Source organism: Priapulus caudatus, unplaced genomic scaffold (genome assembly GCF_000485595.1).
Source record: "Priapulus caudatus unplaced genomic scaffold, Priapulus_caudatus-5.0.1 Scaffold423, whole genome shotgun sequence".
Lineage (NCBI taxonomy): Eukaryota > Metazoa > Priapulida > Priapulimorpha > Priapulimorphida > Priapulidae > Priapulus > Priapulus caudatus.
This window is the reverse complement of record NW_014577484.1, coordinates 58,514-74,289: the sequence shown is the minus strand read 5'-3', so window position 1 is coordinate 74,289 and position 15,776 is coordinate 58,514. Positions and strand designations below refer to the sequence as shown.

General features: G+C 44.4%; 3 protein-coding genes across 3 annotated transcripts in view; 1 reads left to right on the top strand and 2 right to left on the bottom strand.

Annotated features, from left to right (window-relative positions):
- Positions 1 to 341, bottom strand: part of LOC106810244 (serine/threonine-protein phosphatase 2A regulatory subunit B'' subunit gamma-like) — a 16,262-nt gene extending 15,921 nt beyond the window's left edge. Inside the window, exon 1 of the mRNA XM_014813535.1 lies at positions 227 to 341. The gene's annotated coding sequence lies outside the window, so the exon portion shown is untranslated. The remainder of the gene's footprint in view (positions 1 to 226) is intronic.
- LOC106810248 (serine/threonine-protein phosphatase 2A regulatory subunit B'' subunit gamma-like) overlaps positions 1 to 14,942 on the bottom strand; it is a gene marked incomplete at its 5' end in the record, with an annotated part of 19,758 nt that extends 4,816 nt beyond the window's left edge. Inside the window, 9 exon segments of the mRNA XM_014813538.1 lie at positions 2,469 to 2,539; positions 2,942 to 3,155; positions 3,899 to 4,035; positions 12,703 to 12,846; positions 13,182 to 13,226; positions 13,530 to 13,698; positions 13,896 to 14,063; positions 14,230 to 14,279; positions 14,791 to 14,942. Coding sequence (XP_014669024.1) covers positions 2,469 to 2,539; positions 2,942 to 3,155; positions 3,899 to 4,035; positions 12,703 to 12,846; positions 13,182 to 13,226; positions 13,530 to 13,698; positions 13,896 to 14,063; positions 14,230 to 14,279; positions 14,791 to 14,942 — 1,150 coding nt within the window.
- On the top strand, positions 6,200 to 11,672 carry LOC106810249 (flavin-containing monooxygenase FMO GS-OX-like 2). Its single transcript, XM_014813539.1, has 3 exons — positions 6,200 to 6,383; positions 7,088 to 7,251; positions 9,698 to 11,672. Exons 1-3 carry the CDS (start codon positions 6,272 to 6,274, stop codon positions 10,724 to 10,726), a joined length of 1,305 nt encoding a protein of 434 aa, XP_014669025.1. The 5' UTR covers positions 6,200 to 6,271; the 3' UTR covers positions 10,727 to 11,672.
- Positions 14,943 to 15,776: the final 834 nt, after the last annotated feature.

Sequence of the window (15,776 nt, the reverse complement as noted above, 5' to 3'; positions counted from 1 at the left end):
GGGGTCCGGACCCCCTCCCTGATCGCGCAGAAAACGCATCTGAGGGGGTCTAATTTCAAAAATGTTCTGGGGGAGGGCCCCCCAGACCCCCCCTTCGCGTGATCATCCCCCCCACTCCTCGGTACGGATTTACGCCCCTGGCTACACCAGTGTTGTTTGAAAGAATTTAGAGTAAAATAATCAAGAACTGTAGAATTTGTGTTCACTAGAAGAATATATTGTTTACAACTGCTACTGGTCAATACAGCACACTACTAACGTCCCGTCACGTCCCGTCCATCCAGTCAAGTTTCCAGACAAAGAACCGCGCACACGCGCGGGAGCGCGTGCATTCCCTCTCACGATCTCCAGCCGACTTCCCTCTCATGTAACTCACCCACAACCCTATGTCTATCCAAACCCCACATCTGCATAACACATGTAGCCTCTGTCTTAGACACTGTCTGAACTACGTATTTTTAACCTACATGCTAAACGTCCAAACCTACTCATATTCTAGGCTGTTTACAGCTAAGCTATCTATAATTGTATCCCCCGTGACGAAGTCGGCGGGGATACTATGGTTTCATGTCTGTCCAGCCGCTGCCGCCGCCGCCGCAAACACTTTTCCTTCTGCTCTATAACTCGACCTCTAATTGACCTAGCGTGACCAAACATGGTCTACTTACACATCTTGGGGAGAAGGTGCGCAGCGTACCAAAACCAGGTCACTACGACCGTTATTTGACCTTTACCTTGACCCTTATCATATTTCCCTTCCGCTCTATAACTCGGCCCCTAATTGACCTAGCGGTACCATACTTGGTATACTTACACATCTTGTGGAGAAGGTGCGCAGCGTACCAAAACCAGGTCACTGCGACCTTTATTTGACTTTTACCTTGATCATATTTCCCTTCCGCTCTATAACTCGGCCCCTAATTGACCTAGCACTACAAAACTTGGTATAATTACACATCTTGGGAAGGTGTGTCGCGTATCAAAACCAGGTCACTGCTACCTTTATTTGACCTTGACATTGACCTTGATCATATTTCCCTTCTGCTCTATAACTCGGCCCCTAATTGAACTAGCGCTACCAAACTTAGTATACTTACACATCGTGGAGAGAACGTGTGTCGCATACCAAAACCACGTCACTGCAGCTTTTATTTGACATTGACCTTGACCTTGATCATATTTCCCTTCTGCTCTATAACTCGGCCCCTAATTGACCTAGCGGGACCTCAACAGCTTTATTATCCCTGTTTCCCTGTGTGCTAATATAATTACTATACCTTCCATATATTGCCATTATGTACTGTTTCCGTGTAGCACAGTATTATACAGTAAGATTTCTTTTTATAGCGTGTTTTTACCACTGGACCTTGACCGTCGGCTTAGATTTCCTCTTCAGCCTCCTAGGGTAACCAGATTCGAAATACTTGCACATCTGAGGCAGATCAGTTATGTAACAAACCTCTTTGTGACTTATTTAACTTTACCTACCTTCTACGTCCTTACAGAGATATTTCATTCATACTAGATCACGGGGGGATACATGTAGTTGGCGACAACTGCCCTTTCTAGTTACTAATGTAATATAACATGTATTTTGCACATGTTACACCTTTCTAGCTAACAAAGAAAGTCGCGCGTGCGCGGACAACCACACCCGCTGCACACATGCACAACAACTCTCTCTCAACCGTTTATCATCTCCATCATCCATACTACATCAAACGCGCTGCCGCCGACTAACCCATTATGCAACCACCGTCGTGACATTTACAATCACCCAACTACCATTTGTAACATCTGCAAACCACACTTTACACTAACATCAAGGTTGTTATGTGAAAGTATTTGGACGGAGCTCGTCCTCCACCTCCCAAACGTAAGTCGCAGGAGGAGAAATTAGATGGCCAGCGTGTCTATGATAAGACCAAAATGATGCGTACGTTCCAGCCAGCGTGGAAATCGTCATACCCGTGACTAGAGTATGACCCGGCCAAGGGCAAGGGTATGACCTGTGGTGCAGGCTGTATGTCTGGTAGTTTTTCCACCGGCAGTGCAAACTATCGTTTGGAAACTGCTAAAGCGCATGATGCTTCCCAGGGGCACAGAAAGATCATAGCAAAAAGAAATGCAAGGACCATGCCTGTTCACGAAACAGTGGGGGCAAAAACACTAACTTTAATGAACAAGGCCACAATAGCAAAACTGAATATCCTAATTCGAAATGCACATGCTATTGGAAAAACGGCAGGTCCTACACCGATTACGTCAAGCTGTGCCAGCTTGACAAGGCCAAGCAAGGGGTTAGATGTCGGCAGCACTTACCTCACCGACAAGGCCTGCCAGAGGTTCATTACGGCGATAGCCGAAGCGCCGGGAACAGTTTGGAGCTATAAATGAGGCCAAATTCCTTGCTGTGATATGTGACGAATCCACAGATTCCTCATCAAAGGGCGAAATTTTATTTTCGTAATATCTCGTCTTTGACGTCATGGAAAGAGATCGGGTCCTGGCCATGTTGCTTCATCTGCTTCTGTATGGCCTGCACAAACAATGATTCATTATAAAAGGTAGAGAGACTACAAATGAGAAATTTTCCACTGAATACAGTGACACTCTTGTTCGCTTTAATTAAGATAGAGATTACAGAAAAGAAATCCATTGAATGCAGTGACACTTTTGTTCGCTTTAATTAAGATAGAGATTACAGAAAAGAAATCCATTGAATGCAGTGACACTTTTGTTCGCTTTAATTAAGATAGCAAGACTACAGAAATAAATCCATTGAATGCTTTGACACTTCTGTTCGCTTTAATTAAGATAGAGAGACTACAGCAAAGAAACCTACTGAATACCTTGACACTTCTGTTCGCTTAAATTAAAATAGAGAGACCGCAAAAAACCGCAAAAAAACCTGCACTGTGCGTACGACCTACGTTCGTACCCTAAAGAAGAAGTTGAGAGCGAAGACGTCCAGGCAACCCCGGTGTCTCACGTCCAGTATGCGGAAGAGATACTGCATGGCCTGCGGTTCGCGCCTGTTCTCCAGCGCGAGCACAAAATCTAGGTAGGTTTTGTAATCCATCTCGCCTTCGTAGGTGAGACACTCCTGGAAGACTCGGTCCAGGAAGACGTCCGTCAAAGTGCCTGTCCCGTAGCTGCAAACGCAAACCCAAAGAATGGAATATGTGAGACACTCCTAAAAAAATCTCACTCTATCGAAGAAGAAGTCTGTAAGGGTAACTATCCCGTAGCTGCAAATGCAAACCTAACCCTGTTTCAATACGGGGCAGAGTGGTGTCGTAGGGAAGAGACCAGGAACGAACAAGAACAAATTTTGGTTTTGTTCACTCCCAGAGAGATGTATACGTGAGACACTCTTAAAAAATCTCACTCTATCCAGGAAGATGTCTGTAGGGTGACTGTCCCGTAGCTGCAAATGCAAACCCAGCCCTGTTTCAATATGGGGCAGACTAGTGTAGGATGAAAGAGCTCAGCGGTGAATAAGAAGAAATTTGTCCTTATCCACTCCTGGAGAGATATTTCTCGTTAAATGCATGATACGTGGAGATGTGAAACAGTTCCCTGACTCGAGTGTGAAGCACTATCGTATATGTGTGCAATCAAGGAAATGGTTTTTCATTTGGTCTGCTTACCTCCTTCAGGTTTGACAGCTACTGCAGCAGTAAACAATCTATTTGAACGTTTACGAAAAAAACTCTGAAACGCACTCGAAGTTTATAGAAACTACTGCTAAGAACCGATTGTAATTTCACGCATTATATGCTGTTGCAGTAGATGTCAGCAAAGTGATCGGTTACCGAGTTGTTGCCGGTTTCTACTTCAGCTGTTCTCACTAAAATGTTTCTAACCGCAGAACCTAGACTGGCACTCGACTCACCGCGACAGCTCTTCCTTGCTCAGCATGCCATTGTGGTCGCGGTCTAGGTTCAGGTACTGGCCGTACACTCGCAAGGCGGATGCTGCGGAAAACCAGTTCTGCTCCTGCATCTCCTTGGACAATTCTTCATCCCTGAGCTGGAGTCGAAAAATCATCAAACTATAGTATTTTTTAAACCGGTTACATCAAACACAAGCTAAAAAACGAATGATGTAAAAAAAAAGTATGATAAAACTTAATATTAGCATACAGTCAGGGGGTGGATAACGACAATTTTCTCATTACTCACCTTCTGATATAGTCAATGAGTGTTAGCATCAAGTGGCGATTAATTTTTTATGACAGTTAGCAGCTTTATGCTAGCCGCACACTATCCGATTTTGCACTGTGCACAGCACTAAGCCCCCGCACACTATAACGACCCGCTCCCGGATCGATCGGAGGCCACGCGCACACTGGCCCTGACTCAAAGTTGACGCAAACCATGGCACTCTCGTGGCGTTCCCGCGGATTTAGGCGTGTACTAAGGGTCGGGAAGTGTTTTCCTCATGGTTCGAATGCCATTCATTTCGAATGGCGTTCCCATGGCGCTCCTCTGGATTGGTAAATTTTCTTCCACCGCAACGCCGATCGGTCGGATGGCACTGCAACACTATCCGAGTCGCGTCGTAAGGCCCCGCACACTATCGACCCGATCTGCTCGATTCAAAATCGAATCGGGCCAAAATGACGCTCCAGAGCCAATCGTAAGCCTCCGAGCCAAACTAGAACATCTCATCCATCGTAAGCCTTCAAATCACGCTCGGGTCGGATAGTGTGCGGCTAGCATTACCTGCATTAAATATATGTAAGCAGTCACATGGACTAGACAGGTTAGCTCTATTGGTACAGGGTACATAGCGGTGTACCCCCTTGTAGCTGGAGCGAAGGGGCAACACCGGTATAGCTACGCAAACAAATGCCCTGGAACTTATCAAGAGTCCATAACGGACACTATATGGACTCTGGAACTAATCAATGTTTGTCACGAAACAAACCAGTTTTCCAACGCGAACAACCCCCCCCGCCCCAGAGATAAAACGCGTTCACACATCTCGAAATTCGATGAAAGTAATTACTATAGTAATGAACCTGTCTATGTAACTCGTGTTTAGCCACGATAATTGCTCCACGTACAATGATCACGACTAATTACATACTAATTACACATCATCACAGGGGCGTGTACAGGTGGGGGGGGTCCAGGGGTCTGGACCCCCCCCTGCTCGCGCAGAAAACGCATCTAAGGGGATCTAATTTCAAAATTTTTCTGGAGTGTGTGTAACGCAAGTTTGGGTTACGGTTAGACCCCCCCCCCCCTGGTACAAATCCTGTACACGCCCCTGCATCATCTAATTACAGACCGTGCAGCACGCAAAGTAACAAAAAAATCTCCAGAAAATCGAATTACCACAGCCTCCACCGCGGAGTGCCTATTTTTAGCCCTGACCACGTCCGTGGACTGTCTACACGTACGCAGACTGTCTCCACATCGATTTTTTCTCATTATATACGCTCGCACGCTTCGTACGCCGTTTGATAACCCTGACCGTGCGTTGATCTCCCAGGGCCGCCAGCCATTGGATAACTCAACACAGCCGCCAACACCCACACACGCGTAATAACTTGATAATAACAATAACGCTGTTCACAATTTTTACAATCTCAGCCTGTATGCGTACGTGTGTTTGTGTGTGTGTGGGCGTACATGCGTACAGCGTCAAGGGCAACAAGCCGGTCTAGACACAGCTCCTGGTCCGTGTGTCTCTGCTGCATTATATATATTCAGCGGCTATAGTACTAGTAGGTCTCAGGGGAGACGATAGTGAAATATTAGAAATAATTGTGATATAGAAATTCAGTTAACCCTAACGCCTAAATCCTAACCCTATCCCTAATTCTAAAATAAAAACAAAATTAGCCAAAAAAATGAAAAAAAAAATAATAAAGAAAAAATTAGCCAATTCAGAGCCTAAATCAGGATCACTATTCTCGCCCTGTGCAAAATTCTTTCCCGGCAAACCGTCGACCATTTTCTCGTCGATACGACATGCGACGCAAAGCAAGGAGGCAGAGCAGGAGCAGAAGCAGCGCAACAACAACAGTAGCAGGCAGTAGCAGGAAAGCAGCAGCACGAAACCCACGCACCAGCACTACAACCTACCATCAGCAGCAGCAGCGCCAGCACTACCGCCACCACCACTAACACCACCTCCACCTCCACCACCACCACCACCACCAACACCACCACCACCAACACCACCTCCACCACCAACAGCACCAACACCACCTCCACCTCCACCACCAGCATCAGCAGCAGCAGCAGCAGCAACGATGAAGGTGGCAGTGATCGGTGCAGGTTGCGCAGGGCTCATAGCGGCTCGAATCTTCTCTCAACGTCCGCAGGACTTTGAGCCGCACGTCTTTGAGAAGACAGACACCATCGGTGAGTGATGAATCAACGCAGTAAAACAGACAACAATGGCGACGACAATGACGATGATGACAGTGACGATGACGACGACAATGACAACAACGACAACGACAATGAATGACATCGTCGTCGTCGTCGTCGTTGTCGTCGTTGCCGTCGTCGTCATTGTTGTCGTCGTCGCCGTCGTCGTCGTCGTCATTGTCGTTTTCGTCGTCATTGTCGTCGTTGTCGTCGTCGTCATTGTTGTCATCGTCGTCATTGTCGTCGTCGTCATTGTCGTCGTCGTCGTCATTGTTGTCATCGTCGTCATTGTCGTCGTCGTCGTCATTGTCGTCGTCGTCGTCATTGTTGTCGTCGTCGTCGTCGACGACGACGACGACAATGACGACGACGACTAACCAACAGTACAATAGCAGTATTGTTACACAGAAACCTTGTGATGTAAGACTATTGGTAGACGTTTAGATACAATAATGTAACCCAAAGAGAGTAGGGTAAGGTAAGAGATAAGACAAGCAAGGGTAGTAGTAATGTAACCCAACAAACCTTGTATTTAGTAGTCGTTATAGGTTACTGGTAGTAATAGTACTAGCTCTAGAACTATAGCCCTTTGCTCTGACACAGGCATGTGGCAGAGCGAAGGGCTATAGTTCTAGAGCTATAATAGTAGATGTTGGTAGTTTTCTACGCTATAATTTCAATCGTTGATCATTCAGGTGGTCTGTGGGTCTACAAGGAAAAGACAGGCTTGGGCGATGACGGGGAGCCTATACACTGCGCCATCTACAAAAACCTGCTCACGGACCTACCGAGGCAGCTGATGGAATTTCCCGATTATCCTTTTCCAGCCGACTATGACACCTATCTCCATCACCCCAAGGTTCGCCTCGTGATCTGTGTAACTGATTACCCAGCTATTCACGCGGTAGTTCTACCAGTGTAGCCCCCTTCGCTTCCAATACAGATGCAATACCATGTTTGGCTACAAGGGCTACACCGGTAGAGCTGTGTGAGAGCTAGTTCTACCAGTGTAGCCCCTTCGTTCCGGCTACAGGTACATGTACCACTACAGGGGCTACACCGGTAGAACTAAATGAAAGCTAGCTCTATCAGTGTAGTCCCTTCGCTCCCGCAACAGCGGGGTCACCAAGGCCCAATCCTAGTTTAGCACCCCGGCTTAGTTTAGCACATTTGCAATGAAAGTGTCAATGACACTGTAGCTCACCTTGGATGTGATAGAAGAGGGAGGGGGGGGGATATATATAGCAAGAGTATATATGGGAGAACTCCCATTATATAGCATATCTCCCATTATATACTCTTGATAATGATATATGCATAAGTTTTGATGCGAAAATAAATGTTTCAGATCTGAAAACTTGTCTGAAATTTTGACGAGAGATGGCGCTATGCCTAAATGATCGCCATTTTGGTTTTCGAATATCGCGCAAATAAAAACTAAAATATTCCAGTCAAATTAGTGTAACGAAGAACCTAAAACACAATGTTAGATGAAATAAACGTAATAGGACGTTGTCATCTCTCCCATAGGAGTAACAACTGTTTTGGGGCTAGCCTTACACATTCATATATAATACCAAAATTTAACAAAATCGAATGAATCTAGATGGCCATTTTAATTTTTTCCAAAAAGTGGGCATGGCTCGAAAGTAGGTCGACTGGCATGCTCCAAAATAGGACGTTCAAATCTCTCCCATAGGAGTAACAACTGTATGCAATTTAAAACATGTGGGTCAAACGGCTCTTGAGTTATCGTTGACCATAGGCAGACACTGACATGCATAGTGAAATTGCTAAAATCTACTTAATTTGCATAATAAATAAAAAAATCAAAACCGTGTGATAAGTTTTGGGGCCAGTCCTCATTCATTCACATACCAGAAATGAGCAAAATCCGTTGAACCTGAACTGACTTATGGCCATTTCCATTTTTGCCAAAAAGTGGACATGGCTCGAAATTAGGTCGACTGGCGTGCTCCAAAATAGGACGTTCAAACCTCTCCCATAAGAGTAACAATGAAACATGTGGGTCAAACGGTTCTTGAGTTATCGTTGACCGTAGCCAAATGTTGACGCACGAACGGACGGACATACGACGGACGACACCCTATGACAATAGCTCATCTTGACGATGTAAAGGCGAGCTAAAAATGAGGGCCGGGGTCCCAAACCAGGATTGAGCAGGAACCCATCGCAGTACCACCCCTACCTACTACACCTGTAGCTAGTTGTTCCTGTAATGGGAGTGAAGGGGCTACACCGGTACAGAGACTCCCCGACTTACGAACAGGTTCGGTTCCGAGCAGTCGTTCGTAAGTCGATTTGTTCGTAAGTCGAACATATATGTACGTACGTATACAGTATTGTACAGTAGTGTAGTATATGTACGTGTGAACATCGAGTAACCTAGAAGTGTACATAGTGTAAACATATACGTGAACACAGGAGTTGGCGAAAGTCAAAATCAGGGGGGCGATTGTGTCTTTTTATTCACCAATATTGATATTATACACTAATGGACTTCCGGGCAAATTTTTCGCATCATCGAAAGTGCGTAACTCGATTGTTCGTAAGTCGGGGAGTCTCTGTAGAGCTATTCACACGGTAGCGGTAACGTGGGGAAACTTCTATTGAGATTACAACAGAATCCACAGAGATTACAACAGAGCTTACAATCTCCACTGCTACTGAAAGTGCATCGCAGGTTTTTAGACCATTCAGCGAACAGGGAATCACACTAACAGACAGTATTTAGTAGAGTTAGTAAGGTTTAAATCTATTAAAATGGAATCACAGGTTTTTAGACTATTAAGCAAACAAGGGTACACAATGACAGATAGTGTTTAGTCTAGTAAGTAGGGTTTAAATCTATTAAAAGGGAATCACAGGTTTTAGACTATTAAGCAAACAGAGGTTACACAATGACAGATAGTGTTTAATCTAATAAGTAAGGTTAAATCTATTAAAAGGAATCAAAGGTTTTTAGACTATTGAGCGAACAAGGGGGACATAATAACAGATGAGCGAACAAGGGGTACACAATGGCAGATAGCGTCAGTAGAGGTTAAAATCTATTGAAATTGCATCGCAGGTTGTAGACTAATAAGCATAGAAAGGGTACAAACTGACGGGTCGAGTTAGTGGGCTTTAAGTCCACTAATAAAAGGCTCGCAGATGTTGCATGCTGAGTTGACTGCCTCTCAAAGTCTGAGTTGACTTGCCATGCTAGTGAACTAAACAATAAACCAGCACCCAATATACAAGCATTCATTCAAGCTAACAAACAAAACAATTTCATTTTCCAGGTGCGTGACTACTTGGAATCGTACGCCAACCACTTCGACCTCAAGAAGTACATCCGCTTCAACACGCGCGTGACTAGCGTGCACCGCCTCGACTCCGGAACCCCCAACAGGCCCCGCTGGCTCGTCACGAGCACCGACAGGGTCTCCGGAAGCGAGGAGGAGCGGCGGGAAGAGTTTGACGCAGTCATTGTCTGCAGCGGTCACTTCGTCGACCCGTACTACCCGGAGATATCCGGACTCGACCACTGCGAATGCAAGATCATCCACAGCCGGGACTATCGCGTTCCGGAAGAATTCCGCGGCAAGCGCGTGCTCATGGTCGGCGCGATGACGTCCGGCCTCGACATCACGCGCGAGCTTCACCTGCACGCCGCCTCGGTGACGGTCGCCGTCGGCGACGCCGACGTCCTCAATGCCCGCGGCCAATCGCGCGACGGCGTCTTCCCGGCGAACGTGAGCGTCGTCTCGTTCCCGGCGTCCGCCGAGGGAAAGACGTTCTCTTGCCGCGGCGGCGAGCGCGTCGAGGTCGACGCGGTGATCCTGTGCACGGGGTATCAGTACCGCTACCCGTTCCTCGATGAGTCCTGCGAGGTTTCCATCACCGAAGGCGGGAAGCGGGTCGGGCCGCTCTACCGGCACATGGTTCACGCGCGCCACCACACGCTCATCTTCAGCGTCCTCCCGACGACGCCCTCCGCGTTCACGCTACCTTACGTGCAGATCGCCGCCGCCGCGAAAATCCTCGACGGTTCCCTCGCGATGCCGAGCGAGGAGGCGGCGAGGCGGGAGGCGGAGGAGGAGCATCGGGCGCGGATCGCGGCGGGGCAGAGGCCACGACACGCGCACAGCCAGCTGTTCCCGCCGCCGTACGACCCGAACACGTACGCGCGCGACCTCGCGGCGTGGGCCAAGGTCGCGCCGCTGTCCGAGGAGAAGTTTAAGGACGTCGTCGAGAGTCTCGATTATCTGAATCGAATCCGGAGAAATTTCATGGACTTTCGAGTCGAGCAGCCGGTAAAGAAGGAGTAATCTGACCGTGTGACAAGACGCCGAATATTAATCTTGTTCTTGGGATTTCTGTACTCTCTGGACTTTTGAGTTGATCGGCCATTGAATGACTAATCTAATCGTTCGATAGGCTGTCGAATGTCACTTTTGGTCTTGGTCGCTGCACGTGTAAACTTTCTTAACTTTCGAGTCAAGCAGCCGGTAAGGAAGGAGTAATCCGATTGTTCGAAAGGTCACCGGGTGTTAATCTTGATTGGTGCACGCATAAACTTTATTGACTTTCAAGTCGATTAGCCGTTGAAGTAGGATTAATCCGACCATTTGAAAGGTCGCCGAATGTTAATCTTGGTTGATGAAAGTGCAAACTTTCTGGACTTTAGAGTCGATCAGCCATTGAAGTTAGACTAGTCCGACTTCGATAGGTCACCACATGTTAATCTTGGTCTTGGTCACCGCACACGTAAACTTGCTGGACTTTCAAGTCAATCAGCCATTGACGAAAGACAAATATGATCATTCGATAGGCCACTGAATGTTCTATATAGGTCAGCGAATGTTAATCTTGGTCTTGGTTCCAGCGCACGCAAATTCTATATGAGTATAAGTGTCTTTAAATATTATTCACGAAATTATATTACAAGTGGTTCTATTGTTATTACTTGTCACAGTTTTTACTTAGTTCATGATATAATGATGTATAATCGAGCCATGCTTAGCACATAATAATAACAGGAGTAATAAATATAATAGATATATGACAATGATAATAATAATAATAATAGTAATAACAGTAATAATAATAATAATAATAGTAATAATACCCTGTGGAATTGTGTTTTAGATATCAACAGATGTTAAAACCTTGAGCAATCTTCTGGATTTCATAATGTGAAATGCGTAAATGTGACTTCTTTTTCATGAAACATGAGGAGCAAATAAAGACAAATGTAGTTACCATGCAGGTTAATGTGCATTCTATGTATTTGTTTTTATTCAACCCAGATAAAAACTAATAACACTAGAGAATAACTCAAACCCAATCTTTCTAAAAATTTACGATACAGGAAACAAATACGACAAACCCTCGTTAAAGGGGCAAAATGCGAATATGCGAAACCTTGCGCCGATCTCATGTGCATCTGATAAAATAGCAGGTATAATATCCCTGCAGAATGTTTAGCATACGCAAAGTAACGATGTGATGTTGTAACCATGGCAACAACTTACCTCAAGCAGGTCGTCAAGGAAGCTGCACACGAGGATGTCTTGTATCTTCACTCGGCCCGTTCGCATCGGATCCAAGAAGAAGAAGAACTTTCGCACGGCCGTGCACACGTAGAACGAGTGAAACGACTTCTCGAGCCCATCCAACTGCAAAGCGACGACGATTCGGTTAACGCAACTTTGCACGTTACTTGGGATTATCTAACAGCAGCAGTGTCATGTGCAGAATGGTGTAGCAAAGGTAGAGATGCTCAGCCATGTATGACAGTCATGTGTCTGCAACTCACCTGTGGAAGTGTTCTGTAACTTTGCACGTTACTTGTGATTATCTAACACTAACAGCAGCAGTGTCAGATGAATAAAATAATAAAATAAAATAAATAAAATAAATAATAATATAAATAAAATCATAGAAATCTAAGCACACAATGGTTTAGCATGAGTAGAGATCCATGCAAGACAGTCACGTGTACGCAGCTCACCTGCGGAAGTGTTGGGATCAATTCGGTGATGTAGTTTTCTAAATCCTGTCGACAGACATGAAAACAATCGGACATTGAAACACATAGTTTTAATGACAGAATCTTTACCAACCCACCCTGTTAGTGTTAACAGTACACTACATATTGCAAGCGGGCATTCATTTTAACTAATTTATTATTACGGTGACCAGTCAGAATTGATATCTATCATAATAACAATTCTAGAGGAGATGCCATCTTGCTCTTGCTCACAACCAATGCTTCTAAGCCCACCACCAGGCAACAACTTACCTCAAGCAGGTCGTCAAGGAAGCTGCACACGAGGATGTCTTGTATCTTCACTCGGCCCGTTCGCATCGGATCCAAGAAGAAGAAGAACTTTCGCACGGCCGTGCACACGTAGAACGAGTGAAACGACTTCTCGAGCCCATCCAACTGCAAAGCGACGACGATTCGGTTAACGCAACTTTGCACGTTACTTGGGATTATCTAACAGCAGCAGTGTCATGTGCAGAATGGTGTAGCAAAGGTAGAGATGCTCAGCCATGTATGACAGTCATGTGTCTGCAACTCACCTGTGGAAGTGTTCTGTAACTTTGCACGTTACTTGTGATTATCTAACACTAACAGCAGCAGTGTCAGATGAATAAAATAATAAAATAAAATAAATAAAATAAATAATAATATAAATAAAATCATAGAAATCTAAGCACACAATGGTTTAGCATGAGTAGAGATCCATGCAAGACAGTCACGTGTACGCAGCTCACCTGCGGAAGTGTTGGGATCAATTCGGTGATGTAGTTTTCTAAATCCTGTCGACAGACATGAAAACAATCGGACATTGAAACACATAGTTTTAATGACAGAATCTTTACCAACCCACCCTGTTAGTGTTAACAGTACACTACATATTGCAAGCGGGCATTCATTTTAACTAATTTATTATTACAGTGAACAGTCAGAATTGATATCTATCATAATAACAATTCTAGAGGAGATGCTATCTTGCTCATGCTCACAACCAATGCTTCTAAGCCCACCACCTCTTGATCTAAAAGTAAGAAATCAGCTCGTCTGCAATTAACCGCGGGATACAGATGCCATTGGAAGCTTACCGTTTCTCGTAGGTAACCCTGGCCAGTGCAGTCGTACAGGGACAGTCCTATTCTGGTTTGATGCAGCCACACTTTGCGCATGACGTAGTTAAAGAAATGCATAATCGATACTCGTCCATACGGGTCTGCTTGTTGCAGCTTCGCAAACACACGCGCGGTGAAAAATGGCCTGAAAGAACCAATGTTAACCCAAAAATCATCATTGGAAATCACATGTGGATCCCTTCACCCATCTGCTCAAATCAAAAATTAAAAAATGTATTTACAGTTACATGTAATGTAGATACAGTGCGTATCTTAGTGTCTGAATGAAATGACAACGATTGTATTTCTTCGCACACAAAGCCGCATTCATTAGCTACACACTTGGCTTTGTCTCCTGCTTGTGCTGCCACCTTCTGGAAGTCTTCCCAATTAATTAGCTGTTCTTCTGCAACTTGTGGTGGGGTGTGATGTCTCTCAAGCAGAAACCACAGATTTTGTAACTCATCATTAACCAGTAGTTCCCTACTCCTTCTCTGCAGAAACACTGCCCTAAATAACACAGGTTAAAAACTAGTATCAAATGGTGCATGCAAGTCACAAATTTAAAAGGAGCGTGTGCTCTGTTTTGGAAATATGCTGTATCAAATCACTGTGTGGTCTGCTTTATTTATAAAATTGTTCACAGGTAGTCCAAAGTGTGATATGCCATTCTTACCTACTCTCTTCCCTGAGTTTCTGTAGAAGAACTTCATCTTCCGATGGAAGCTAAAAGACATAGGAAATTCAGTATAGTTATGCTTGCTATCATCTATGCAATGCCAAATTTTATATACAGTAGGGAATGATTGAACCTTTCTTCCTAGAATATCCTGTTTACATTATGGAATTTTCCATCACACACAATTTTTCTGGGACTCATTACCTCCGCCCAACAGAGTTGGAGGAGGTTATGTTTTCGCTCTCGTGTGTTAGTGTGTTCGTGTGTTCGCGCGATCGATATTAGCGCATCGAGGCGTATGGCGTATGTCATTGGCGAAGGTATGCACTCTGTGAGTTCACTCTGTCTAGTTACTTCTGTAATGCAAGGAATTACTGTAGTAACATACTTATAACTTATAGTCTAACTATATATGACTTAATGGAACTACGTATTTATATAAAATTCATTATTTATCATGAATTTAGTATGCATAGTGGCATATTTGCCAGGCAATGACATGATATATTGCAAAAAAAAACCTTATTCGATGCACGATCATGAATATCGAAGTAATACCTTGTAATAAAACTTTGGTATAGCTTTGTATGTTCCGTGGTTCGTATCGCTGCCCTTCCATTTCAGATAGAGAGACTTAAACTCCTCATCTTCAGCGGCCATGTTCTTAGCAGCTTGTTCCTCATCGGTCTGACCTTCAGACGTCTTACAACCTAAATAAACAAACAAAAATTGTGCAATACAAGATTAGAAATATATAACTTAGGATTTTCCCCTACCACTATATGGTACTATAGTAATACTATTCTATTGTTTCCGTTTCGCATCGAGAGTAAGGTGGTCATCATTTAAAAATTATATATGTGTGAGTTTAAGAAACCTAGGTCCGTCATAATACAGGGTATCATTACTATATTACCGAAGTTAATTTCATATGATGCAATGTGTAAATTTCCTTGGCTGGGGACACACAAGGAGCAGTACTGACTTGCCCTTTATGGACCTCATCTCTAGCCATCCATATTCAAGCTAGGAGGCACGATCGTTGCCAACAAACTATTTCGCTCTAAATTATAAATCCATTACCGCAGCTGGTTTTGACTGAAGTACACTCGGGGTAAAGTACAGTTGTAGCTGCTACCAAAGTATATAGGCGAGTGTATTATATCCTGCATGCAAGCTACCTAACGAACGGCACTTATTGATTTCTGACAAACTCAATTTCCTGCAGAAGTGACAAGGTTTTACATTAGAGTAAAATAATGGGGTCAAAATAAATTAACTTGCCATTTTTACCCAATAACTTGACACCTATGCACAAATTTCATAGAGTTTTCTACCATCATGCCACCAGATGTGATTTTAGGGGATCCAATCTACACTATTGGCCACAAGCAATCTTGATTTTAATTGTGCATAGGTGCATGTAAAGTTAGTATGTAAAAATACCAAGTTAACACGTTTTACACAAATATTTTACTTTATGCAGGGATGAGATTGGTTAATTAAATTTTCAGCTGAAATTTAAATTAGCAAACAGAGGAGCG